The sequence below is a fragment of the Saccopteryx bilineata genome, chromosome 1, assembly GCF_036850765.1.
Source record: "Saccopteryx bilineata isolate mSacBil1 chromosome 1, mSacBil1_pri_phased_curated, whole genome shotgun sequence".
Lineage (NCBI taxonomy): Eukaryota > Metazoa > Chordata > Mammalia > Chiroptera > Emballonuridae > Saccopteryx > Saccopteryx bilineata.
In genome coordinates, this window is record NC_089490.1 from 24,805,605 (window position 1) to 24,832,583 (window position 26,979).

At 43.1% G+C, this 26,979-nt stretch overlaps 1 protein-coding gene across 2 annotated transcripts in view; it reads left to right on the forward strand.

The window, feature by feature from the left end:
• The first annotated feature begins 707 nt into the window (after window positions 1–707).
• Window positions 708–26,979, forward strand: part of CD2AP (CD2 associated protein) — a 110,516-nt gene continuing 84,244 nt past the window's right edge. Inside the window, exons 1-2 of one of the 2 annotated variants that reach the window (XM_066252252.1) lie at window positions 708–1,083; window positions 23,991–24,151. In XM_066252252.1, the coding sequence (XP_066108349.1) occupies window positions 1,080–1,083; window positions 23,991–24,151 (165 nt within the window). In that variant the 5' untranslated portion in view covers window positions 708–1,079. Of the gene's footprint in view, window positions 1,084–22,791; window positions 22,839–23,990; window positions 24,152–26,979 lie in introns of those variants that run through there. The other variant, XM_066252244.1, reaches the window with a different exon arrangement.

Below are 26,979 nucleotides of genomic sequence, written 5' to 3' on the forward strand. Positions count from 1 at the left end.
CAAATTATACTTTTAAAAGAGGGATTTAAAATTTGTCTTAAGTTGACAAAGACTAAAGCAAGTCAATAACTTATTCCTGTAAAATAAAATATATTTTGTGCTTCGCTTTTTTTGTTGTTTGTTTCTTGTTTTTGTGTTTGTTTTTCTTTAGGAAAAAATGCTTCTGATTTGTAAAGAACTTAAGGTAAACTGCGGGGTGCCCATAGCAGGCCTCCAAAGGTGAAAAGCAAGCGGGTCTATTTGGCCGACTCTGATCTTTTCGGTCCCCAGAACCTGCAGCTCTGCAACAACCGTATCGCTGCCTCGGAAAGTGGGGCAACCCAGGTTCCCTTCGCTTATCAGCAAAAACTTTGTATTCATCTGAGGCGACAAACCATACAAAACCTTCCTCCCAGCTGTTCCAAACAAACTTGAGCGCGGAGGGCTAGCCACAGTTGCTGCAGCTTCCTCCTGCCTCCGCTCGCCGCACCTGGACGCGGGCGGCGTGCGACCCCCGGCCGTGACGTCATCGCACCTGGCACCAGCCCGAGGGCCCGGTGGAGAGCCGAGCTGGCCCCAGCGGGGCGGGAGGGCCAGGGAGAGCGAGGGGTTCTCGCGAGATTTGCCTCCTCCCGGGCCCGGCTCCCGACACCTTCCCGGCCTCTGCCCGGGTCTCCACCTCAGTGTTCGGCGTCGCGTTGTAGAACCGCAGGCGTAGCAGGAGAGGCGAGGGGCGGGCTCTCGGGCTCGGCCGGCGCTCCGGGTTGGAGGCCGCGCCTAGACGGACGGGCAGGCCCCGCCCCCCTGCGGGAGCGACCCAGGGTGGGAAAGCCGCTGTCTGGGCGGGCGTGGGAGGACCCTGCCGCCGCCGGGGCTCTGGCGGAGCCCAGACGCCGGCCGCCGCCGCCTCTTCCTCGCGGGCCGCGCTGACGAGATTGTCGGAGGAGCGCCGCAGGCCGATGGAGGCACCTCCTCGCCCCGTCTGAGCTCAGGAGGGGCGAGAGCGGGGCGCAGGGCCCGCCTCCTGCCGCCAGAGCGGCGGCGCGAGCAGCTGGAGGAGGAGAGGCGGCGCCGGGCTTCTCCCCGCCGGGGCCCCCAGCATGGGTAAGAGACTCGGGGCGCTTCCCGCCGGCCGCCGGCCCTCCGGGCTCGGGAAGGCGGATCCCCTGCTCGGTCTCCGCCGCGAGGGGCCGGGGCGGGGGGCGGCCCCGCGGAGAGAGCGGTCCCGCGCGCCCCTGCCTCCCGTCCCCGCCTTTCCGGCTCCCAGGAAAGGTGAGCGCGTGGGGTGGGGGCGCCGTCCCGCCGCGCGCCCCCCGCCCCGCGCGCCCGGCCCCTGCCTCTCCCCCGTGGGGGAGGGGGGTCGAAAAACTTGACCAAGTCGCACTTTCAACTTCTTTCTCTTCTGCGAGGCTTTGTATAGATAGGCTTTTAGAGAAGTTTTATGTGTTTTTTTTTCTTAAATGGATGTAAGAAAATGCAAACTTTCCCCGGTGCTAAAACTTGCCAGGGGTGCCTCGAGGACAGGGGAGCTTGATTGAGTATTTCTTTCCTCCGCTTCCACCTAGGCGAGTATGTTGGCATTTAAATATCAAATCTCCGAGGACTGGGTTGGGGTTTGATAGGATTTCTGTGTCGAACCCTCTGAGAAGCAGTTTCCTGTTTGCAGTGAGACTTCCTTGCTCGAGGAGGGAAAAGTACAAGGCCTTATATGTTACTCTGTGCTTTTCAAGTTTCGTTGGGACCGAGAGAAAGCCGTCTGATGCCGCCCGATTTGAAAGGGAGTTTTGTTGAGCAGTTGTAACAATTCTATTGATAATGAAGTGCCGCTAGGCTCTCTCTCCCTCCCCCCCCCCCCCCCGATCCTTTAAAAGTTAAAAGCAGTTTGAAAGAGCTGCCTTTTTTTTTTTTTTTAAATCAAAGCGTGCCACCTTAAATGTGCGTCACCAGAAGGCATAAGCATGTTCTGTCGGTCATCTGGATTTTGGTTTTGTAGAATAAATAAGGAGATGCTATCACTTCTTGCTGTGAGAGTGGGTACTGCTTCATACCAACAAACTATTAACCGAAATTAGTAATTTATGAAACTACCAAGTTATTTAGAAACAGGACAGATGCAAACTACTGCTGATGTGGCACCTTCTGCCCACACACTGTTTTGTGGGAGATGCTTTAAGCATAGTTAGTGTTCGTGGACACTCGCCCTGCTCTATGTTTCCTTAGGCTTTCTACTTGTATTGTATGTTCCCCACCTCCCCCTAGCTTTCAGGTAGTTTTGTACACAAAGTGCTCTTGAACTCAAACAGTAAAACTTTTGGTATTTGGAACTTTCTTTCTAATTGATTTGTTGAGCTTACTAGGTAATTGAGGGTTTATTCTTTTAAGCATCAAACTATAAAACCATTTTAATTTGCACGGAATGAAAATCATAGTAAAATCAAATATGTAATTATCTATTGATTGATTGGTTTTAAAAAGAGAGGAAGGCTGAGAGAGAAACATCAATTTCTCATTCCATTTATGCCTTCATTGGTTGATTCTTTTTTTTTTTTTTCATTTTAGAAAGGAGAGAGAGAGGGAGAGAGAGAGAGAGGAGAGAGACAGAGAGAGAAGGGGGGCAGGAGCAGGAAACATCAACTCCCATATGTGCCTTGACCAGGCAAGCCCAGGGTTTCGAACCGGCGACCTCAGCATTTCCAGGTCAATGCTTTATCCACTGCGCCACCACAGGTCAGGCATTGGTTGATTCTTGTATGTGCACTGACTGGGAATCGAACCTGCAACATTGGAATATTGGGATGACACTCTAACCAACAGCTACCTGGCCAGCGCTGTACTTCTTTTCTGTCTTGAATAGGATACAGAATACAGTTAAACAACTTGATGACCTAGGGTCATAATTTCTGATCCCTCAGGCATTGTGCTGTCTTGAGTATCTGTTGATTGTATCATATATAGGATTGTTGATCAGATTCCTTTTCCTTTGCATTTTAAAGTTATTTAAATAAGTGCTTTTCTGCTTTGCTGTTGGGGGTGCGTGGCACTGAGATCAGTGTCCCCTCTCACCAACTCTGTTCGCTGATATTTCTACAGGTGTGGAAATCATAGTCATATTTGTAGCTCTGGATAAGGGAAACATAAAGTAGACTCTATAGACTGTGTGAGCGCCTCTCTTGACAAAAGTAAATGAGTATCAATACTTGGACATTAGAGTATCTATTTTGATTTTCCACAGGCCTTTTCTTAGTGACTTCTTTGCTATGCTCGGTTGCTGGTTGCTGTGTTGTGGTTAGGTGAGTTGCCAGACTGTCTTGGTAAAGTGTGATGGTTGCATACTCTCACCTTGATTACCCAGAATGTGTTTTCAAGGTTGATTTTTTGGGGGCATTTGTAGTTAATTTTTTTTTTAACTGAGAGGAGAGACAGAGGGACAGGCAGGGACAAACAGACAAGAATGGAGTGAGATGAGGAGCATCAGCTTGTTGCCGCACTTGAGGTGTTCATTGGTTGCTTTCTGATGTGTGCCTTGAGGGGGGGGGGCACGCTTCAGCTGAGCCAGTGACCCCTTGCTCAAGCCAGCGACCATGGGTTCATATCTATGATCCCATGCTCAAGCTGGATGAGGCTGTGCTCAAGCCAGTGACCTCGGGGTTTCGAACATGAGTCCTTGTCCTCAGCATCCCAGGTTGATGCTCTATCCACTGTGCCACTGCCTGGTCAGGCTGTAGTTATTTTTTGTAAGTTATTTGTCAGATATTTCCATACAAATGTATACTTTAAATTTATTGTTCGTGTAATAATTCATATTAAAATTACTAGAATCATTTAAAGCAGGGGAAGTCAACCTTTTTATACATATCGCCCACTTTTGTATCTCTGTTAGTAGTAAAATTTTCTAACCACCCACCGGTTCCACAGTAATGGTGATTTATAAAGTAGGGAAGTAACTTTACTTTATAAAATTTATAAAGCAGAGTTACAGCAAGTTAAAGCATATAATAATAATTACTTACCAAGTACTTTATGTCGGATTTTCACTAAGTTTGGCAGAATAAATCTTTATAAAACAACTTACTATAGTTAAATCTATCTTTTTATTTATACTTTGGTTGCTCTGCTACCGCCCACCTTGAAAGCTGGAACTAATTAATCCAAGCTGGACTAGTGGGCGGCGGTAGGGACCAGGTTGACTACCACTGATTTAAAGAGAGTTTCCTCTTATAATAGAAATTTCATTTGCTTGGTTTTGTTATCAGATTTTAGTTCTATGATTTAAGATTACAGCCTAACCTGTTTACATTGTATCTTATCTGGTTTGTCACAAAATGAAAAAAATCTTTAATTGTTTGGGAATAGTTTGGTGTCTCTGAAGTGATGGGTCCTACATTTCCGTGTTCTAGCTAGAGAGTTAGGAGTACAGGCTCTGGACTGGGACTGCTTTAAGATCACATCCCAGCCCTTCACCTACTGGCTGTTGTGATTAAGTTACTTAACTTCTCTGTTCTTCAGTTTCTTAATCTATAAATGGTATTAAAAATATCAACTTCAAAGGTTGTTGGCTACCCCTGCTTTAAATAATTCTAGTAATTTTAATATGAATTATTACATAATAAGGAGGATTGAATGAGCTAATACTTTTAAAGTGCTTAGATAGAGCCAGTGCTGATTATTTTCATTTTCAAAGGATTTTCTTAATTCTTGCACCAACTTGACAAAACCAGTTCTCAATTTTGACTTTGGTTAGAAGCACCATCTTGTATATAAAGGACCAGGTGGTTTTCTGCTAATGCAGAAATCACATTTTATGTATTGTATCTTTACAAATGTAATGTAGGAAGATACTTTCAATATTGGATACACTGTGAGAAAGTCCATTATTGATAGTAGGTTTAGTAGTTTAGGAAAAACTAAGTAGGGTGAGTATAAGTACAGACTTATGTATTTTATGTTAAACTAAAGCCTTGTGTTTAGTTTTTACATCACAAATATATCATAAAGAAGTTTGAGGTATTATGTGTGAAAGGATTTGGGGAGAGCTTTAAGGAGATAGAAAGTCTACTTATTTTTCTTATTTCAAAAGTACAGATCTGCATTTTGAGTGGAATAAGATGGAATGCAAATGGTACAAAGTGTTACTATGTGTGAACTTTTACTTTTGACTGAACCTCTTAATTTTTGTTAATGTTATGAACTTTTGGTTTAAATTATTTTTTATAAGCTTACATATATAACAAGTCAGTATGTTTAAATTATGAGATCGTTTTAATGGACAAAAATATGCAGTTGATTTAGAAATGATATAACACTTACATAATAGAGTGATTTATTACTTTATTGCACTATTTGGAGAAAGTCTTGAGTCATACAAATAAGTAGTAGCAACTGGAAATTGTGTGCTACTGGGTCAATCAAAGGGTTGCAGAATCTTTTTAATTGAATGAAGGCTTTACCTCAGTTAATCTAATTAGAACATGAAGGGGGCAATATTAGGAACATTTTGTTTCAAAGTTGGGATTTCTAGCAAATCTAATGATCAGTTGTATTCTGATTAATTGATGTCCTCAGAGTCAGGTTTTTTCTAAGTAGTTATAATTCCATAAAATCACATTAAGGGTGAAAATTCACATTTGTATAATTTTATATTTTCCCACAGAAACTAGCCTAAAGTTTGCCATGTTATCTCTCTAAATGAGAGATTTACAGAATAAAATGTTGTCATTAATTTAATAAGATCTGAATTTTAAAGCATTTAACATAAATATATAAAACATGAAATGCTTTTGGTTCATTCTATATTGCCAATCAAAAATACCTCCAAAATTTTATTGATGCATAATCCAAATTTGTGACTTTTTTCTCCCTAGCCATAGACTATCCTCCCTATTAACTGTATTTTAAGTGTGATAAATGTTTAATTTTTTAATGTATATGAAGATATGGTGTCTTGTCAAGAGCCTGAAGATAGGCAAGGAAAGAGGTAATGATTTTTGATTTGATGAAAATAGGACAGAATTGCAGATCTGCTTCTTGGGTAGACTGGTGAAGCAAGTTGTGAGAGATTAGAAAGTTTCAGTTGTATTCAGAAAAAAAAAGGGGCAAATAAAACCTAATACAGCCTAACTAGTGTTGGTGCAGTGGAGAGAGCGTCAGCCTGAGACACTGAGGTCGCTAGTGTGAGCGAGAGATCATCCAGCTTGAGTGCAGGCTCACCAGTTTGAGCACAGGGTTGCCGGCTTGAGAGTTGGATTATAGGCATGATCCCAGGGTCACTGGCTTGAGCTCAAAGGTCACTGGTTTAAAGCCCAAGGTCACTGGCCTGAGCAAGGGTCACTGGCTTGGCTGGAGCCCTTTCTCCATCAATGAACAACTAAAAGTGCCACAACCAGAAACTGATGCTTCTCTCTCTTCCTGCCTGTGCATGCCTGCCTCCCCCCACCCCCTTTCTCTTTCAAAAAAAAAAAGAAATACAGGGTGGGACAAAAGTAGATTTACAGTTGTATCCATTTTCTATTACAGTAGTTAATTAATAAGTAATAATACAAGAACAAACTCTGGCCTGGCCCGTGGGCACAGTAGATAGAGCTCTAAACTGGAACACTGAGGTTGTCGGTTTGAAACCCTGGGCTTGCCTGATCAAGGCACACATGACAAGCAACCAGTTAACAGCTAGGGTGAAGCAACTACTTCTCATCACACCCCTTCCTCCGTAAAATCAATAAGTAAAGTCTTTTTTTAAGTTTTTATTTTTATTTAGTGAGAAGAGGGGAGGCAGAGACAGACTCCCACATGCGCCCTGACCTGGATCCACCTGGCAAGCCCACTAGGGGGTGATGCTCTGCCCATTTGGGGCCCTTGTTCTGTTGCAGCCAGAGCCATTTTTTTAATAGTGCCTGAGGTGGAGGCCATGGAGCCATCCTCAGTGCCTGGAGCCAACTCACTTCAATCAAGCCATGGCTGCAGGTGGGGGGGGGGGGGAGAGAGAAAGAAAGAGAAAAAGAGAGAGAAAGAAAAGTGAGAGGAGGAGGGGTGAAGAAGCAGATAGGCATTTCTCCTTTGTGCCCTGACTGGGAATTGAACCAGGACATCCACATACCGGGCCGTCGCTCTACCACTGAGCAAACTGGCCAGGGCAATAAATAAAATCTTTAAAAAAAAAAGAGAGAATAAACTCTGTTTTACAAGTAGGTTTACTGTTGTGAGTGCATGAAATGTTTCTTTTATTATTATTTATTAATCAGTATTTTTCTTTTTAATGTTTATTTTATTGATTTTAGAAGGAGGGAAGGGGAGAGAGAGAGAGATAGGAATGTCAGTCCATTCTTGTATGTGTTCTGACCAGGAGTTGGACTGGCAACTTCTGTACCTCTGGCCAACCCTCTACCGATCGGGCTATCCTGCCAGGGCTAATATTTTTTTTTCCATTTGAACAACTCTAAACCTACTTTTGCCCCACTCTTTATATTATTGAAATTTAGGTCAATTGGGTAATCATTTTTTGTTTTAAAGACTATTCATTTTAGAGAGAGGAGAGAGAGAGAAGAGGGGGAGAAGCAGGAAGCTTCGACTCCCATATGTGCTTGACCAGGCAAGCCCAGGGTTTGAACTGGTGATCTCAGTGTTCTAGGTCAACACTTTATCCACTGCGCCACCACAGGCCAGGCCTAAATTGGGTAATCTTTATTGAGCTATGACTTGCTTAGTTGTAGGATTTGATATCCCGCTAATAGGCAGATTGACCTCAAGCAGGACGTATGTCTTTGTCAGGGGGGGAGAGGCCAGAAAATGGGTCTGGGAAATCTGGATGGGTGTTCATCCTTATTTAGCTACAGTCTGCCTGTCAGCATGAGGGCTGTTTGTAGTCAAAGGCAGTGGTGTATGGATGGAGCCGGCCACCTTGGTGTGGGAGTGGGATGTGTGGTGGTTGGTAGCAGGCACTGGGTAGCAGTTCAGATTGGCATCTTGGGGAAGTGAGGAGGAACATGGGTTTGGCAGTAGGCCTTGAAGACCTAGCCACAAGGAAGCAAAACCAGAGAGGGTCCAGATTTCTCATGGAGATAAAAGGTCGATATTTGCTTCCAGGATGAGCTTGGTTATTGGAATTGTTTAAGATGAGACAAACAGTAAAACTGACAAGATGCTGGACTCCTATATAGATCTGATCTTGGGACTACATTAGTTGTCTACATTAGTAGTTGGATCTATAAATGTGGTATAAATGGCCCTGGATAAGTGGGATGAAATGAGATCCTCTTATCTAAATGTTCGAGGATATTCCCTGGTCACAGTTTAGTCCTCCCTTTGTTTTATTCGGTCCTAGGTATTTAATGTCTGCTTTTCTTTGCTGCTTTTTTTCACCTGAGTCATGTCCTTTCAGACTCAGTGCAAAACATAAAGTTTCAGTATACCCTTCAGTTTCGGAAACAAGCACAATCCTTAACAGTGTTAAGTGTTCATAATTGCCAACATAATAAACACACAAAGAAGGCATAAGAAACTTGAAAGTACTGCTATTTGTTGGTCCGTTGGTTTCACTGAGGTAGTGTTAGGTAGGTATTAGAAAAATGTCTCTCTCTCTCTCTCAGTAGAATGGACTTGTCTTTTTAGTCCTCCCTCACACTTGCCCATCTCGTTCCTCGCAGCTGTTTTTTGGGTTTATGTTAGGTACATAGATGTTCAGCTAGTTGAGAGCCCTCTGTTACCACCAGTAAGTAGATAGAATTCCCTTCATTATCTTACTCTGGCTTTTCTGACCTGAAACTGTGCTATATGTGATACTTTTCATTTTTCAGTCATAACCTTGGCTTTTCGCCCAAGTGAGGTAGGCACTTTCCTCTGGGCTCCTAAATGCTTCTTGGAGCTAAATTTGACATTGCCTCTGTTTTGTTTTGGTTTGGATTTTGTTTGTTAGGTTCTGAAAGTCTCAGGTGTCTGGATGTTCTACTCTTTTATGGTTTTCATCCAGCCAGAAACATACCAGTTGTTTGTACTTAAAGGAGCTTTTACTCTAAGAAGAAACACTCCTTTTAAAAAATTCATTATTCTAAATTGTTATCTAGCCTAAGTTGTTGATCCAGTGTCAGGTATGGCAGCATCATTGACTCATTCTTTCCTAGAACCTACTTATGTCATATCAGTCCTTTCTAGTGCGTCCAGCAGACTTACATTTCACAATCTTTCAAATTTTATATACTTTGCTAAGCTTGCCATCATGATCCCATTCTGTTTCTCAGATTTGTAAGACAGAGATAACTAGCATGGGATCCTAAATTCTAGTGTCTATTTTAGTGCTGTTTTATCTTCAGGTCTATTTATGTTCAGGTAATTAATTGCAAGGCAATGACTGTGTGGCATCTAATCACCAGGAGTTTCTAGTAGAAAAATAATAGAGTATGGTAACAGTAACGAACAGTTACCACCAACATTAAAAGAAATGTTTTAACAAATCATTAAGAAAAGGAGCATTAGATGAGAGATTAATCAAGAATTTGCATTATTGTGAACAATGTGATTAATACCATGCTAATGAGAAGTAGGGGGTTGGGCATATTAGAATCATCTGGATTTTTAAAAAATTTCCACAACCCCTGGAAATTGTGATGTAAATGTTCCTGCCTCTCTTTTCCTCCAGTGGTTGATGAGTGTCATGAATATGATGGGATGGTTTATAGTGCTGCGATAGGATTAAAACTTAATTGGAATCCAAACAAAAGAGGAAATATGTGGTACATTGAAAGAATATATAATATGTTAAGTCAGATATGCAGGAGAAGCATAAGGAAGATCAGGATATACCGTATTTTCCATGTATAAGATGCACCTTTCCCTGAAAAATTTGGGGTCTAAAAACTGAGTGCATCTTATACAGTGGTTGTAGATCAGGGGTCCCCAAACTTTTTACACAGGGGGCCAGTTCACTATCCCTCAGACCGTTGGAGGGCCGGACTATAAAAAAAACTATGAACAAATTCCTATGCACACTGCACATATCTTATTTTAAAGTAAAAAAACAAAACGGGAACAAATACAATATTTAAAATAAAGAACAAGTAAATTTAAATCAACAAACTGACCAATATTTCAATGGGAACTATGCTCCTCTCACTGACCACCAATGAAAGAGGTACCCTTCCAGAAGTGCGGTGGGGGCCGGATAAATGGCGTAAGGGGGCCGCGTGTGGCCCGCGGGCCGTAGTTTGGGGACCCCTGTTGTAGATTTTTTTACTTGCATTTAAGAAGTGTGGCATTTCAAATGCCATAGATGGAACTGAGTCAGGCAATATATGAGACAGTGATTGGTTATCAGACACAGATGACAATCTAATGCAGGGGTCGGGAACCTATGGCTCGCAGGCCAGGTGTGGCTCTTTTGATGGCTGCACCTGGCTCGCAGATAAATCTTTAATTAAAAAATAATAACGTTAAAAATATAAAACATTCTCATATATTACAATCCATTCATTTCCTACCGCTCCTGTTCATGGTTGCAGGTGGCTGGAGCCAATCACAGCTGTCCTCTGGGACAACAACAAATTTTTATTGCATAATGCGTAATGTACACAGGTCGTTGTATGGCTCTCACGGAATTACATTTTAAAATATGTGGCGTTCATGGCTCTCTCGGCCAGAAAGGTTCCTGACCCCTGGTCTAATGTATGGGAGTTTTGACAGTGATGAGGAGTTGTATGAATTTTATGATGAATAAAACTTGAGTTCAATAACTTTTTGTAACACATTTTCTTTTTCAAATTTTGGGCCCCCAAATTAAGGTGCGTCTTATACATGGGCACGTCTTATACATGGGGAAATACGGTCAATTTCTACATTAGAAAGGAAATAGGATTTGTTCACCTCTCCTTAGTTTGACCAGTCACATAGTGAGTACTTGGTGGTAACCAAGATATTTTTTTTCCTACACCTGGCACTGAGTCTTTAGAGTGAAGCATGCCTTTAGTTGAACTAATGTCTTTAAGATCCTTTTATTTTAAATATTTAAACTCTCTTAATCTTTTTAGTATCTATGTTTTAGTGTCCTAGTACTGAGGAGGCTAAAAATGTACTGCACCTAACATTTAGACTAACTATTCTAACAGTGTCACTCTTTCTGTCTGACTCCTTGGAGCTTTAAACCCCTTTAGTAGAGAAGCAGTGATCTGGGATATCAAGCATCTTGTCAGTGGTCTGCTGATTGCCTACTCTATGTACATTACATTGATGTTAAATGCTTCTAGTAAATAAAGTGAAAATCGTCTGTGTTGAAAGATGAGACATTTCTATACGTTTAGTCTAACAGTTTATCTTGTTAAATTTAGGCATAAGAATTAATTTGCTTTAAAAAGTTTGTCTTACCTGACCAGGTGGTGGTGCAGTGGATAGAGCATTGGTCTGGGACCCTGAGGACCCAGATTCAAAATCCTGAAGTCGCTGGCTTGAGCATGGGCTCATCAACTTGAGCACGGGGTTGCTGGCTTGAGCGTGGGATCATAAATGTGACCCAAAGCTTGTTGGCTTGAGCAAGGGGTCACTGGTTCGGCTGGAGTCCCTCCTATACCACCCCCATCAAGGCATGTATGAGAAAGCAATCAGTGAACTGAGATGCTATAACTATGAGTTGATGCTTCCCATCTCTCTCCCTTATTGTTTGTCCCTGTCTGTTCCTCCCTCCTTCCCTACCTCCCTACCCCCCATTCACTTAAAAAAAAGTTTGTCTTAATTTAAACAATGTTTGTTGAACTGTAAAATTATACTATCTTCAGTGGGTGCTGTGAAGCAAATATACTATGTTCTTAGAAACATACTGAGTTGATAAATTACATGCCAATAAATTTACTATTATCTATGTTAAAAATAAAAAGAAACAGGTGAAATTAACTTTAATATATTGGACATTTTGGGTTAAAGGAACTTATTTCAACCTATATGCAATATAAAATATTAATAAGATAGTTTGCATATTCTGTTTTTGAAATCTGGCATATTTTATGTTTACATAACATCTCCGGCTATCTGCTTGCTATTCAGGTGCTTAGACTCTGGCTGCTGGTTACCAGTTTGACAGTGCAGTCTTAGAATATAAGTCTTACAGATTTGTTGTGAATCTAATGAGAGTATGTGTGAAATGATTTTTAAAATATGCAATTTTAAATTGTTATAAGAAATTGCACTATTAGCATTTTTTAATGATAAATCACTTTGTCTTTATGTGTTTAATTCTGTATTAGATATTTGATTAGTGATGATTTTCTTCTTTTTTAAGCAAGAAAGAGAGAGAGTGACAGACAGACAGGAAGGGAAAGAGATGAGAAGCATCAATTCTTCGTTGTGTCTCCTTAGTTGTTCATTGATTGCTTTCTCATATGTGCCTTGATCTCATGAGGGGCTCTAGCCAGACCAGTGACCCTTTGCTCAAGCTGGCGACCTTGGGTTTCAAGCTAGTGACTTTGGGCTCAAGCCAGCAACCTTGGGCTTCAAGCCAGTCACCTTTGGGAGCAAGCCAATGACTCTGGGATCATGTCTACGATCCTGCACTCAAGCCGGATGAGCCCGCTCTCAAGCCAGTGACCTTAGGGTTTTGAACCTGGAACCTCAGTGTCCCAGGTTGACGCTCTATCCACTGTGCCAACTCTGGTCAGGCTGAACTCTGGTCAGGCTGACATTTCTATTTCTTTTTGATCAGCTATAAGCCATATCCCACACTGATTTTCTTCCCCCAAGAAAATAATTATAATTTTTTTTTTTTTTTTACAGAGAGTCAGAGTGAGGGATAGACAGGGACAGACAGACAGGAATGGAGAGATGAGAAGCATCAATCATTAGATTTTCGTTGCGTATTGCGACACCTTAGTTGTTCATTGATTGCTTTCTTATATGTGCCTTGACCACGGGCCTTCAGCAGACCAAGTAACCCCTTGCTTGAGCTAGCAACCTTGGGTCTAAGCTGGTGAATTTTTGCTCAAACCAGATGAGCCCACACTCAAGCTGGCGACGTCGGGGTCTCGAACCTGGGTCTTCGACATCCCAGTCCGATGCTCTATCCACTGCGCCACTGCCTGGTCAGGTGAAAATAATTATAATTTTATCACATTAATAAATATTTTGTTTTAAATTTGACATATGTTTCTTTAGGTCTTATGTATCAATCAGTTAAGATAGAAGCACTTAAACTAAAAAGGTGGACCAGACCCTTGCACTCCAGTTGTCTAATCATTGCTGAGGAGATTGCAGTATAACATTGTAATAGGTGTTAATATGTAGAGAATATTAAGTAGTACTGTTTACAGAATAGTTTTAAGTATTTTATAGACATTATCTCATTTAATTCAGCAAATTATACATGTTGGGTAGTGTTATTTTTCTTATTTCACAGGATAGGAAAGAAGCACAGAAGTAGTAAGTAATTAGTTCTCAATCCTGTTTCAGTGTTTGTACTTTTAACCACTATAAAGTGTGGGACAAACTCCTACCTCTTCCTCGGAGAGGTGTTGTTGGGTTACAGATAATAGGCTGGCTTTCTCTCTCTCTCCCTCTCTCTCTCTCTCTCTCTCTCTCTCTCTCTCTTTCCTTCATCCTTCCCCTCCCCTTCCTCCTCCCCCCTCCCCTCCCGTCCCTTCTCCTCCCTTCCTTTCCCCTCCCTCCTTTCCTCTCCCCATTGCTTTCTGTGAGAAGATGAAGGATAGAGAGACAGACTGCCTCATCGCTCCTACTGAAATCTACCCAGGAACCCCCATCTGGGGCCACTGCTAAAATCAACTGAACTGTCCTCAGCACCTGGGACCAACACTTAAACTAATTAAGCCTCTGACTGTGAGAGGGGGAGAGGAAAGGGAAGAGAAGCAGATGGTTGCTTCTCATGTGTGCCCTGACCAGGGATCGAACCCAGGACCTCTGCACACTTGGTTGACGCTCTATCCACTGAGTCAACCTGCCAGGGCCAAGATGTTCTTTTATAATTTTTTTTTGTTGCACTTCAGTTTGGGAAGCTTCTGTTGACCTATCTTCAAGCTTACTGATACTATCCTTGTCAGTGTCTAGTCTGCTGATTGACCTACTAGTGGCATCCTTTATTTCTGTTAGTGTTTTTGATTTCTGGTATTTCTACTCAGTTTCTTCTTAGAGTTTTCATCTGCTTACTTTACCCACTGTTCTTGCATGTTGTTGTTTTTTTACATTACCATTCATAACATATTAATCATAGTTACTTTAAATTTCCTGCATGATTCCAAAATATGTTTTATACTTGAGTTCAGCTCTGATACTTGCTTTGTCTTTGCCTCTTTCTTGCCTTTTAAAAGCATGATTATAATTTTATTGTTGAAAGTTGGACAGTGATGTATTAGGTATTAGGTAAGAGGAGCTGAGGTAAATATATATGTCTTTAATATAAGGTTTTATATTAATCTGGCTAGAAGTTATACTTTAATATTAGCTTGAGCCATAGATGCCAAAAGCTTCAAGTTCCTTTGGTGTTCTCGTTTTTGTCTGTCTTGCTGTATTTAGGTTTCTCTAAGAACTCTTTCTTGGATAGTGTCTGCATTGTGCAGCTCTTTTAGCAGTGACTAAGTCTTGTCATATCGGAGCCCTGTTGCTGTGGTAGTAAGATGTAGGGGAGAGGAAGCGTCCTATCATGTTAGAATTAAATCTCAAATTTTTAGTGGACCTGTGTCCTGGGATTGTAACCATTACAAGTCTTTCTTAGTCTCCCCACTCCCCTCCTTTACAAGACGAAATGGTAAGGAGGAGCTGGAATCTGAGAAATGCCTTTTCCACAGATGGGATAGGTCCCTGATAACTTCTCCTCTGTTCTCCTCCATGGAGAGTAGGTTTTTGTTATGGAGAATGCTTGGTTTGGGGTTATTTCACAGTGATTCCTTTTCCCTTCCCTCTTGCCAGAACTACAAAGACATCTTTTTTCTTTCTTTCTTTCTTTTTTTTGTGGTGACAGAGACAGAGAGAGTTAGAGAGAGGGACAGATAGGGACAGATAGGAAGGGAGAGAGATGAGAAACATCAATTCTTCGTTGCAGCTCCTTAGTTGATTGCTTTCTTATGTGTGCCTTGACGGGGGCGGGGGGGGGGTTACAGCAGACCGAGTGATCCCTTGCTGGAGCCAGCGACCTTGAGCTCAAGCTGGTGACCTCAGAGTCTGGAATCTGGGTCCTCCACATCCCAGTCCGATGCTCTATCCACTGCTCCACCACCTATGTCAGGCTACAAAGACAACTTTATGGGCTCTTCACTGTGATAAACTGATGGGGTTCCTGGAACTTAAACCCACAAAACTATGGGGCCCTCCTAAGAGTACAGTCCCCCAGAAGTTTCCCACTTTGACGATATTCCACACTCAGCCTCCAGGAAATCATTAAAATTACCATTTAAGTGTGCTGCGTTGACTTTTTGTCCCTAAAATGGTAATGTTCAAGTTCTTATCCTTGGTAAGTATGAGTATGATGTTATTTGAAAAAAAAGAGCCTTTGAGGATGTAACTAAGGACCTGAACATGGTGGTGTGGCAGGGGTGTTAGACTGGTGGAGTCAGATCAGAACTTTGTTTAGCAGTCTCTGAACTTGAGTTCTGGCTAGGAAAGGATTCGGAGCCAGGACTCAAAATATAAGAGAAAGTTTAGAAAGTCACAGAGGTAGAAGAACTGGGCTTTAGGAAACAAGTTACAGATGCAGAAGAGAGGGTCCTTGGAGCTTAGCAGAAAGGAAGAACTGTGAGGGGAGGGGAAAAGCGTGGGCATGCTCCTTGTAGGGAGAGCACACATGATCCTTTGTCCTAAAGGATCTTAAGGGTGGATAGTTTAGGGGCGCTCCCACGTGAGGATCTCAAAAGAATATTCACCAGCTCTTCAGGTGTGTCCATTGATTGGTTGTGGTCTCCACTGGTTGGTCCTTAATTAATGTAGCTAGTGGTGAGGTCAGCCGTGGAGTCACTTGTCTGGTTTTTCTGCTTTTCTGGGCCTGGAGCTGAAACACAACTGAGGTGTGGCCTATAGTTCTTATTTTGGTGACCTTCTGTACCTCACCCATCATCCTTGCTCTGCTCACGTCAGTCTAAGTGCCTACGACAATATCATGGATCCTAGGTTTGGGATCGGCCATGAATCTAATGGCTGGTGTCCTTATTAAGAGTGAGGAGAGGTAGATCTGAGACAGGTATTTAAGGGGAAGGCATGTACAGATAGAGGCTGGAGGTTGGTATTATGTAAGCCAAGGAATTCCAGAGATTGCTGGCAGGTCCCAGAAGCCGAGATAGAGGTGTGGAGCAATTTTTCTGTAGTGTCTTCAGAAAGATCCAGCCCTGCTGTATACCTTGGCTTTGTGCTCTGGCCTCCAGAGCTATAACTGTAAGAAAACAATGTTGTGTTTTAACTCACCTAGTTTGTGTTAGGTTGTTACGACAGCCCTGGAAAACTGCTAACGTTCCTCCCAATTACTGTTTTCTGTGGTTTCTAGTGGAGGTGATCTTGTGACTCTCTGAATATGCCTGTCTCTCTATATCTTCTTAAATTAAAAAAAAAATTTTTAGATTTTATTTATTGATTATAGAGAGAATGTCTATATATAGAGAAAGGTGGGGTTGGGGTTGGGGGAGTGAGAAGCATCAACTCCTAGTTGCTTCTTGTATATGCCTTGACCAGGCAAGCCCTGGGCTTCGAACTGGCGACCTCAGTATTCTAGGTCAACACCATTCACTGCGCCACCACAGGTCATGCTCTCCATAACTTGAAGTGATGGTTTGCCTTTGTCTTCAGTTCTCTGATGGGTCCAAGGAAAGTCATTGATTTTCAGTTTGTTTAGCTTTTTACATGTTGGAGCTGAAACTATTGTGGTTTTTTTTGTTTAGCATTATTATTATTATTATTATTATTATGTGTGTGTGTGACAGAGACAGAGAGGGACAGATAGGAACAGCAGACTGGAAGGGAGAGAGATGAGAAGCATCAATTCTTCGTTGAGGCACCTTAGTTGTTCATTGATTGCTTTCTCATATGTGCCTTGATGGGGGTGGGGGGCTACAGCAAACAGTGACCCCTTGTTCAAACTGGTGACCTCAGTGTTTCAAACCTGGGTCCTCTGCATCCCAGTCTGATGCTCTATCCATTGCACCACTGCCTGTTCAGGCTGTTTAGCATTATTATACTCAGTTATTTTAGTGATAACCACATTCTTTTTATTTATTTAAGTGAGAGGAGGGGAAATTGTGAGACAGACTCTCTCGGGCGTCTTGAAGGGGAGCCACCTGCAACCCCTTCTAAGACTGATACTGGAACCAACCAAGCTATTTTTAGCACCTGAGGCTGACTAGCTCAGACCAACAGAGCTATCCTCAAGTGCCTGGGGCCAACACTTGAACCAGTTGAGCCACTGGCTGTGGGAGGGGAAGAGGGAGAGAAGGGAGAGAATGAGGGGATGAGAAGCAGATGGTCACTTCTCCTGTGTGGCTTGACCAGGAATCAAACCTGGGACATCCACACGCTGGGCTGACACTCTATCACTAAGCCAACTTGCCAGGGCCTCTTCTTATTTTTTAGCAAGAGTAGTGAGAAAGAAAGAAAGGGACAGACAGATAGGAAGGAAGAGAGATGAGAAGCATCAACTTGTTGGGGCATTTTAGTTCGTTGATTGCTTTCTCGTATGGCTTTGACTAGGGGCGGGGGGGCTCCAGCTGAGCCAGTGATCCCTTGCTTAATCAAGCGACCTTTGGGCTCAAGCCCAAAGTGACCATGAAATCATGTCTGTGATCCCATGCTCAAGCCAGTGAACCTGCACTCAAGCCTGATGAGCCCACACTTAAACTGGTGACCTTGAGGTTTCCAACCTGAGTCCTCAGCGTCCCAGTCCCACCGCTTGGTCAGGCTGTCTTTCGTTTTAAAACGAAGGCTAGAAATGATTCAGCTTAGTAAGGAAGGCATTTTGAAAGCCAGGATACGCCGAAAGCTATTCCTCTTGTGCTAGTTTGCCACATTATGAATGCAAAGGAAGAGTTCTTGAAGGAAATTAAAATTGCTACTCAAGTGAACACACAAATGATAAAAAAAAGCGAAAACAACCTTACTGATGTAATGGACAAAGTTTTAGTGATCTGGATAGAAGACCAAACCAGCCATAACATTCTTTCAAGTGGAAGCCTAACTCAGAACCAGTCCCTAGCTCTCCAGTTCCCTGAAGGCTGAGAGAGGTGAGGGAGCTGCAGAAGAGAAGTTTGATGCCAGTGGTGGGTCATGAAGTTTAAGGAAAGAAGCCATCTTTCATAACAAAGGAGCAAGGTGAAGCAGCAAGTGCAGATGTAGAAGCTTTATAGCAAATTATCCAGAGATCTAGCTAAGGTAATTAATGAAGATTGGTTATATAAACAACAGATTTTTCCATGTACATGAAGGAACTTTGTATTGGAACAAGATGCCATCTAGGTTTTTAATAAAGAGAAGTCAGTGCCTATGACTCTTGTTAGGAGCTAAAGCAGCAGGTGACTTTAAGCTGAAGTCATTGGTCATTTACTATTATAAAAATTCTAGGGCCCTCAGCCCTGGCCGGCTGGCTCAGTGGTAGAGCGTCTGCCAGGCGTGTGGAAGTCTCGGGTTCAATTTCCGGCCAGGGCACACAGGAGAAGTGCCCATCTGTTTCTCTACCCTTCCCCCTCTCCCTTCTATCTCTTCCCCTCCCACAGCCAAGGCTCCACTGGAGCAAAGTTGACCCCGGCACTAAGAATGGCTCCCATTGCATTGGAGCAATGCCCCAGAGGGGCTGAGCATCGCCCCCTGGTGGGCATGCCGGGTGGATCCCAGTCAAGTGTATGCGGGAGTCTGTCTGGCTCCCCGTCCCACACACTGCTTCTCACTTCCAAAAAATACCAAAAAATAAATAAATAAAAATTCTAGGGCCCTTAAGAATTATGCTAACTCTGCCTGTGCTCTATAAAAGGAACAATGAAACCTGGATGACATATCTGTTTACAACATGGTTTACTGAATATTTTCAGCCCATTATTGAGACATACTGCTCAGAAAAAAATTTCTTTTAAATTACTACTGCTCATTCACAATGCACCTTGTTACCCAAGACTTCTGATGGAGATGTACAATGAGATTAATGTACTTGCAGACATAAAAACACATGTTCATCTAGTAGGTAGCCCATGGGTCAAGGAGTAATTAAAAAAAATCTTTTTCCCCATTGATGGAGTGGGGGAGGGGGGAGAGAGAGAGAGAGAGAGAGAGAGAGAAGCATCAACTTGTTCCACTTAGTTGTGTACTCATTGATTGCTTTTTTTTTTTTTTTTTTTTGTATTTTTCTGAAGCTGGAAACGTGGAGAGACAGACTCCCGCATGTGCCCAACCGGGATCCACCCGGCATACCCACCAGGGGGCGACACTCTGCCCACCAGGGGGCGATGCTCTGCCCCTCCGGGGCGTCGTTCTGTTGTGACCAGAGCCACTGTAGCGCCTGGGGCAGAGGCCAAGGAGCCATCCCCAGCACCCGGGCCATCTTTGCTCCAATGGAGCCTTGGCTGCGGGAGGGGAAGAGAGAGACAGAGGAAGGAGAGGGGGAGGGGTGGAGAAGCAGATGGGCGCTTCTCCTGTGTGCCCTGGCTTGGAATCCAACCCGGGACTTCTGCACGCCAGGCCAACGCTCTACCACTGAGCCAAACGGCCAGGGCCTCATTGATTGCTTTTTTTTTTTTTTTTTCATTTTTCTGAAGCTGGAAACAGGGAGAGACAGTCAGACAGACTCCCGCATGCGCCCGACCGGGATCCACCTGGCACGCCCACCAGGGGCGACGCTCTGCCCACCAGGGGGCGATGCTCTGCCCATCCTGGGCGTCGCCATGTTGCGACCAGAGCCACTCTAGCGCCTGGGGCAGAGGCCACAGAGCCATCCCCAGCGCCCAGGCCATCTTTGCTCCAATGGAGCCTTGGCTGCGGGAGGGGACGAGAGAGACAGAGAGGAAGGTGCGGCGGAGGGGTGGAGAAGCAAATGGGCGCTTCTCCTGTGTGCCCTGGCCAGGAATCGAACCCGGGTCCTCCGCACGCTAGGCCGACGCTCTACCGCTGAGCCAACCGGCCAGGGCTCATTGATTGCTTTTAATAGGTGCTTTGACCAGGGATTAAACCCGCAGCCTCTGGCATACCAGGTTGACACTTTATCCACTGAACCACCTGGCTAGGGCTGTCAAGGAGTAATTTTGACTTTCAAGTCTTAATTAATACTTAAGGAGTACCTTTTGTAAGGCTATATATAGCTGCCATGGATAGTGGTTGTTCTGATGGAGCTGGGCAAAGTAAGTTGGAACCTTCTGGAAATAATTCATTTTAGATGTCATTAGAAACATTCTTAATTCATGGGAAGAAGTCAAAATATCAGCATCAACAGGAGTTTGGAAGAAGTTAACTGCAACCAACATCGGTGACTTTGGTTCAAATTTTTAAAACTTTTAAATAATCTTGTAGAAATGTTAGAAGTACAGCACAAAGAAGTTTTTTCCTGACTGATAAGTTTTTTTCTGAATATTTTAGTACGTATTTTCTACAAACCAGGACCTTTTCCTACTAACCATAGAATTTAAGAAATTAACATTTATTTATCTATGTATGGCTCATGGTTTCTGACTTTATTCAGTGGAGTATATTGTTACTGTCATTACTTATTTTGATGCTCAAAGTTTTCCTGATATGGCCAATAGGAGCCTTCTTAATATTACTTCTCTGTTCTTTGGCATCACATCATCTTTTCTTGGGACCTTCTTTGCTTTCTGGCACAACTCTTATGTCCCATGCTTATTTTGTACTTTTCCTGTCTTAGCCATAGAATTGCCCATATTCTCAAGGATTTCTGGTCCCTTTTAGTAAAAAGGTGATTAGGAACTCTGTGTTGATAAGATTTGGAGGTTTTTGTTTGTTTGTTTTTGAGACTTAGAGTTTTATTTTAGTAGGTGGGGAGCTGCCCATGGCTCTGCAGACCTTTAAGTTTTGGAAATCAATAGTTACTTCTTTAAAAAACCAGCACTCATCCTTAGTAGATATACTGGTTTCCCCAAACTATGTGTGTGTGTTTAAGTGTAGCCCTTTAGTTTTTTGCCTTAGCAGAAAAGTGCCTGCTTACTTACCATTATTGTCTTCAAGCTATTGTGGTTGATTAGTGTCAGCTCTTTCATATGAAGATTAATTTCCCTATTTTCAGTTCTATATTTCCCATGAGCTGTCCATTTCTGAATTTCTAGCCTTTCTGGAGTTCTGCAGAGCAGGTTGGTATCTCATTTATACTTAAGTTCTCTGAGCTTCCTATCCTGGCTTTATTAATTATAGATCTGTTTTCACAAATTAAAAAAAATACCTAGCTGGCTTCTTCCTAAGGTTGGGATGTTTCCAGCTGCAGATAGAAATACTGACTAAAATACACATAAATGTTAAGCTAAAGCTACTTCAACAGCAAGGTATTATAATTCTGGGGTTGGTTAATTTAGCGAAAATCAAACTCACTTTCATCTTTCTTTTTTTTTTTTTAAGTGAGAGGAGGGTGATAGTGAGATACATTCCCGCATGTACCTCGACTGGGATCCACCCAGCAACCCCTGACTGGAGCTGATGCTTTAATCAACTAAGCTATTTTTAGCACCTGATGCTAAGCTGGGACCAGCTGAGCTATCTATCCTCAGCACCGGGGCTGTTTGAACCAATTGAGCCACTGGCTGCAGGAGGGGGAGAGGGAGAGAAGGGGAAAGGGAAGGGGCAAAAAGCAGATGGTCGCTTCTCCTGTGTGCCCTGACCAGAAATCTGACCCAGGGCATTCATGTTTCAGACCAGCACTTTATCCACTGAGCCAACTGGCCAGGGCCCACTTTCATCTTTCTTTTCTTTCATCCTAATCATACCTGTTCATTATCTTATCAAATAGTTATAGCAGTTTTGGGCATTACGTTCTCACTGAAGAGCATCCAAAGTCTGCAGGAGGACATTCCTTCTTTATGTTTCATATTTAAGGTGAAATAAAACCTTTCCAAAACTCTTGCTCACATCTTTTTGTGTGTGTATGTGTATTTTTCTGAAGTTGGAAACGGGGAGGAGTCAGACAGACTCCCACATGCGCCCAACTGGGATCCACCCGGCATGCCCACCAGGGGGGCAATGCTCTGTTGCAACCAGAGCCATTCTAGCGCCTGAGGCAGAGGCCACAAAGCCATCCTCAGCGCCCGGGCCAACTTTGCTCCAGTGGAGCCTTGGCTGCGGGAGGGGAAGAGAGAGACAGAGAGGAAGGAGAGGGGGAGGGGTGGAGAAGCAAATGGGTGCTTCTCCTGTGTGCCCTGGCCGGGAATCAAACCTGGGACTCCCGCATGCCAGGCCAACGCTCTACCACTGAGCCAACTGGCCAGGGCCTCTTGCTCACATCTTATTGGTCAGAATCCATCCATCACATGCATATTTGAAAACCCATCAGAGAATGTGTGTGTGTGTGTATGTGTAACTATTACAAATCAGCTATCTTTAGACCTTTGCCTCTTTGACCAGCAGCATTAGGTGTCCTGGGATCTACTTAATTACAGTCTGCATTGAAACAAGATCCTCTAAGTCAACAAGATGGCTTCTGCAAGAAAATAAGAAGACTTGATTATACATTAGTATTTGAGAAGTACTGGTCTTGACTAGTCAAGAATCGACCCCCTAGGACTGAGAGAAGTCTCACTTGTAAAAGTACAGGGTCTCCCAATACCTGAACAGTTAGGTTCAGTGAGAAGGGAAGGCGGGGATTCGGTTTGGGAATAGCTATTCGTTTGGCAGCCGACCATGTGCCCATTCCCTTTTCCTTTTTTTGTTGTAGGTTTTGCATGTATACGATCTTATTTTTATGGGAGGAAGAAAGATGAATGGAGGTATGGCTAGTCTGCTATCTGAGTAGGAAATCAGTTACTGCTTTTTTTTATTGAGACCTATAAAATATTAATGGTATGCATAAATCATGTTCTTTAATCTAAAATCTTAAAAGGAGGTAAAAAATGGATCCTTATTAACCTTCATTTAGAGGGTACTCATTTTATATCGTTCTGTAACAATATTGCCACAACCTTAGCAGTTTGCGTGTCGAGGTGGCACTCTAACCAGCCGAGCTATCTGGCCAGGGCAAACTTAGCAGTTTAAACAATGTACAGTTGTGCCTTGGCCAGTGTCATAGTAGATAGATTGTCGTCCCAGAGTGCCAAGGTCACAGGTTTGATCCCATGGTCGCCAGTTTGATCCCGGGTCACAGGTTTGAACCCTGGTCAGGGCACATCTGAAAAGCATTCAGTGGATGCACAACTGAGTTGATGCTTCTTTCTGTCTCTCGTTTCTACCTGTTTCTTCCTTCTCTCTCAAAATGTCCATGTATTATCTCAGTGATTTTGTGACTTAGCAGTCAAGGTGTTGTTTAGGTTTGGGCTTTCCACTGGCATCATTCAGTTCCCTGCGGGCTGTTGGAATGTGGACCTCAGTGTTTTTCTGGCTTTCAGCTGTAGACCTCCCTCAGATGCTTGCACATGGCCCTTGCCACGGGCCAGCTCACAGCATAGCAGCTTGCATCTCCAAAGCCAGCAAATGAGTTCCCCAGGAACCTGGACATTATACTCTTAGGTCGTCACATTCAGTACATCCTGTTTGTCATATTCTGTTGGTTAGAAGTCAGGTCGTGTTCACATTGAAGAAGAGGGGATTACACAAGGACATAGTCATTGTGTCAAAGGATGGGATCACGGGAAACAACTTAGAATTTGTCTTTCCCTAAACACAAAAAGTATGTAAGTATAAGAGCAACTGATGACATGAATTATATACATTGTATTGAGCCTTCTACTTAAAAGTTGTACTATGCTTTATACTAAGATAATCAAGAAATTTGCTGATGTAGCCAAATATTTTAAATCATTGAGGTAAGCCTTGATCTGTTTGTAATATTAATTGTTGTTAAACAGGCTCCTTAGATTAGTAATATGGTTAATAGTATCTTATGAGTTAAGTTTTAGACATTAATTTACTTTTTTCATTTTTAGTTGACTATATTGTGGAGTTTGACTATGACGCTGTACATGATGATGAGTTAACTATTCGAGTTGGGGAGATCATCAGGAATGTGAGGAAACTGCAGGAGGAAGGATGGCTGGAAGGAGAACTCAATGGAAGAAGGGGAATGTTTCCTGACAATTTTGTTAGGGTAAGTATTTTCAGTTAAACTTTTAGCTGTTGCTTAATGAGATTTAATCTTTAACATTATAACTTAATGAATGTTATACAGATATATATGTAACTAATATGTTTTAAAAGAATTTTCACTTTGCAGAATTTTAAAAACTAGAGATCCAAGTATCTTCATGATAGATGTCCTTGTTTCTTGGTGTCCTGGTAGATAACAATACTGTGTGTCTGTATGTATCTGTATGTGTCTACCTGTCTGTCTTTTTAATAAATAAGTAATAGTGTGCATGTGGGTAGCACTTCATAATTTACAAGAAGTTTTGCTATGAAATTCTTATTTGAGCCTGACCTATGGTGGCGCAGTGGATAAAGCGTTGACCTGCAATGCTGAGGTTGCTGGTTAGAAACCCTGGGCTTGCCTGGTCAAGGCACATATGGGAGTTGATGCTTCCTGCTCCTCCCCCCTTCTCTCTCTTTCTCTCTCACCTCATTAAAATAAATAAAGAAATTCTTATTTGAGCCTTCAAAAGTCTTGTGAAGTAAGTCAGGCAGATGATAGCTCCAGTATAAATATGGTGGCATAGACTGAGAGGTTAAGTGATTTTTAAATTTTTATTTTATTTATTTTTTTGTTTACAATGTTTATTTTTAGGTAATGCAAAATTTAGGTACAGGGAAATGCATACAAAGTGGGTACTTTTACTATTAAAAATTTACATACAGAATTCAGTTGTTTTTTTTTTTAATCCCAGACTTTTTAAAAAAAAAATTTTTTTTTTATTCATCTTACAGAGGACAGAGAGAGAGAGACAGAGAGAGAGAAGAGAGACAGAGAGAGAGAAGGGGGGAGGAGCTGGAAGCATCAACTCCCATATGTGCCTTGACCAGGCAAGCCCAGGGTTTCGAACTGGCGACCTCAGCATTTCCAGGTCGACGCTCTATCCACTGCGCCACCACAGGTCAGAATTCAGTTTTTTAGGCTTACATATCTATGAGGTTTTTTTGGGGGGGTTTTTTTCTGTATTTTTCTGAAGCCGGAAACGGAGAGAGGCAGTCAGACAGACTCCCACATGCGCCCGACCGGGATCCACCCGGCACGCCCACCAGGGGGCTCTGCCCCTCCGGGCGTTGCTCTGTTGCAGCCAGAGCCACTCTAGCGCCTGGGACAGAGGCAGAGGCCGAGGAGCCATCCCCAGCGCCCGGACCATCTTTGCTCCAGTGGAGCCTTGGCTGCGGGAGGGGAAGAGAGAGACAGAGAGGAAGGAGAGGGGGAGGGGTGGAGAAGCAGATGGGCGCTTCTCCTGTGTGCCCTGGCTGAGAATCGAACCCGGGACTTCTGCACGCCAGGCTGACGCTCTACCACTGAGCCAACCGGCCAGGGCCCATATCTATGAGTTTTAACATACGCATATAAGCATCTTATGAACCACCTCCATAAACAGGATACAGAATAATTCCTACATCTAGTCAGACCCATAGCTAATATAATACACAGAATCTGAACTATAATCCAGGACTGCATGCTTATAACAAAGCAAGCTAGAGAAAACAGAATGTTATTACTAAATCATAAGGAAGAGAACATACTTTTATAGTACTTATTGAAAAAAAATGTGTGTTTAAGTGGACCTGCACTGTTCAAGTTATATTCAAATGCGTGTCGTTCAAGGGTCAGTGAATATTGAAGTAAGAGAACACTGGCTTTATGCAGTTCCAATTGTATGCTGGTATATAGTTCAACACTGGAGATGACCTATTGTGGGACTTCATTTTGACATGTATTTTACAGTCCTGTTTCAGTACAGCTAATACTAGAACTTGAGTTTATTGAACTACCTGCTAAAAGAAGACACAATTTGAGTATGCTAGGTATTAGAGGGAAGCTCAGTCTGGGATTAAAAATTAGCCACAGAATTGAGAGTTGGAGACATCAGTATGAACTCATATTTAGTTTACAATATGTGCAGATACATATGGAAATAATTTTATATGTGTGTTTATGTTTGAGTTAGTACACATACATCTACTTCTCAGCTCTTTCTGCTGAGAGGGTCTAGAAGCTGTGACATGCCAGTAGATACCCAGATCTTGATTTCTAAGTATTATTCTCCAGCCTGACCTGTGGTGGCACAGTGGAAAAGCATCATCAACCTGGAACGTTGAGGTTGCCGGTTCGAAACCCTGGGCTTCCTGGTTGAGGCACATATCAGAAGCAGCTACTGCCCTGGCCGGTTGGCTCAGCGGTAGAGCGTCGGCCTAGCGTGCGGAGGACCCGGGTTCGATTCCCGGCCAGGGCACATAGGAGAAGCGCCCATTTGCTTCTCCACCCCTCCGCCGCGCTTTCCTCTCTGTCTCTCTCTTCCCCTCCCGCAGCCAAGGCTCCATTGGAGCAAAGATGGCCCGGGCGCTGGGCATGACTCTGTGGCCTATGCCTCAGGCGCTAGAGTGGCTCTGGTCGCAATATGGCGATGCCCAGGATGGGCAGAGCATCGCCCCCTGGGGGGCAGAGCACCGCCCCTGGTGGGCGTGCCGGGTGGATCCCGGTCGGGCGCATGCGGGAGTCTGTCTGACTGTCTCTCCCTGTTTCCAGCTTCAGAAAAATGGAAAAAAAAAAAAAAAAAAAGAAGCAGCTACTACTGCTTCCCACTTTTCCTCCACCTTTTTCTCTTTCTCTCTCTCCTCTCTAAAATCAATAAATAAAATATTAAATATATATTTTATTCTACAATAAATAAAAGCAGGCTTCCTTGGTGAAATACATAATTTTAGGGCTGGAGCAAGGAAAATACAAGATGACACTAGAGCATCTAGTAGTGACAGATGCTAAGGAAGTGCTCGAAAAAGCAA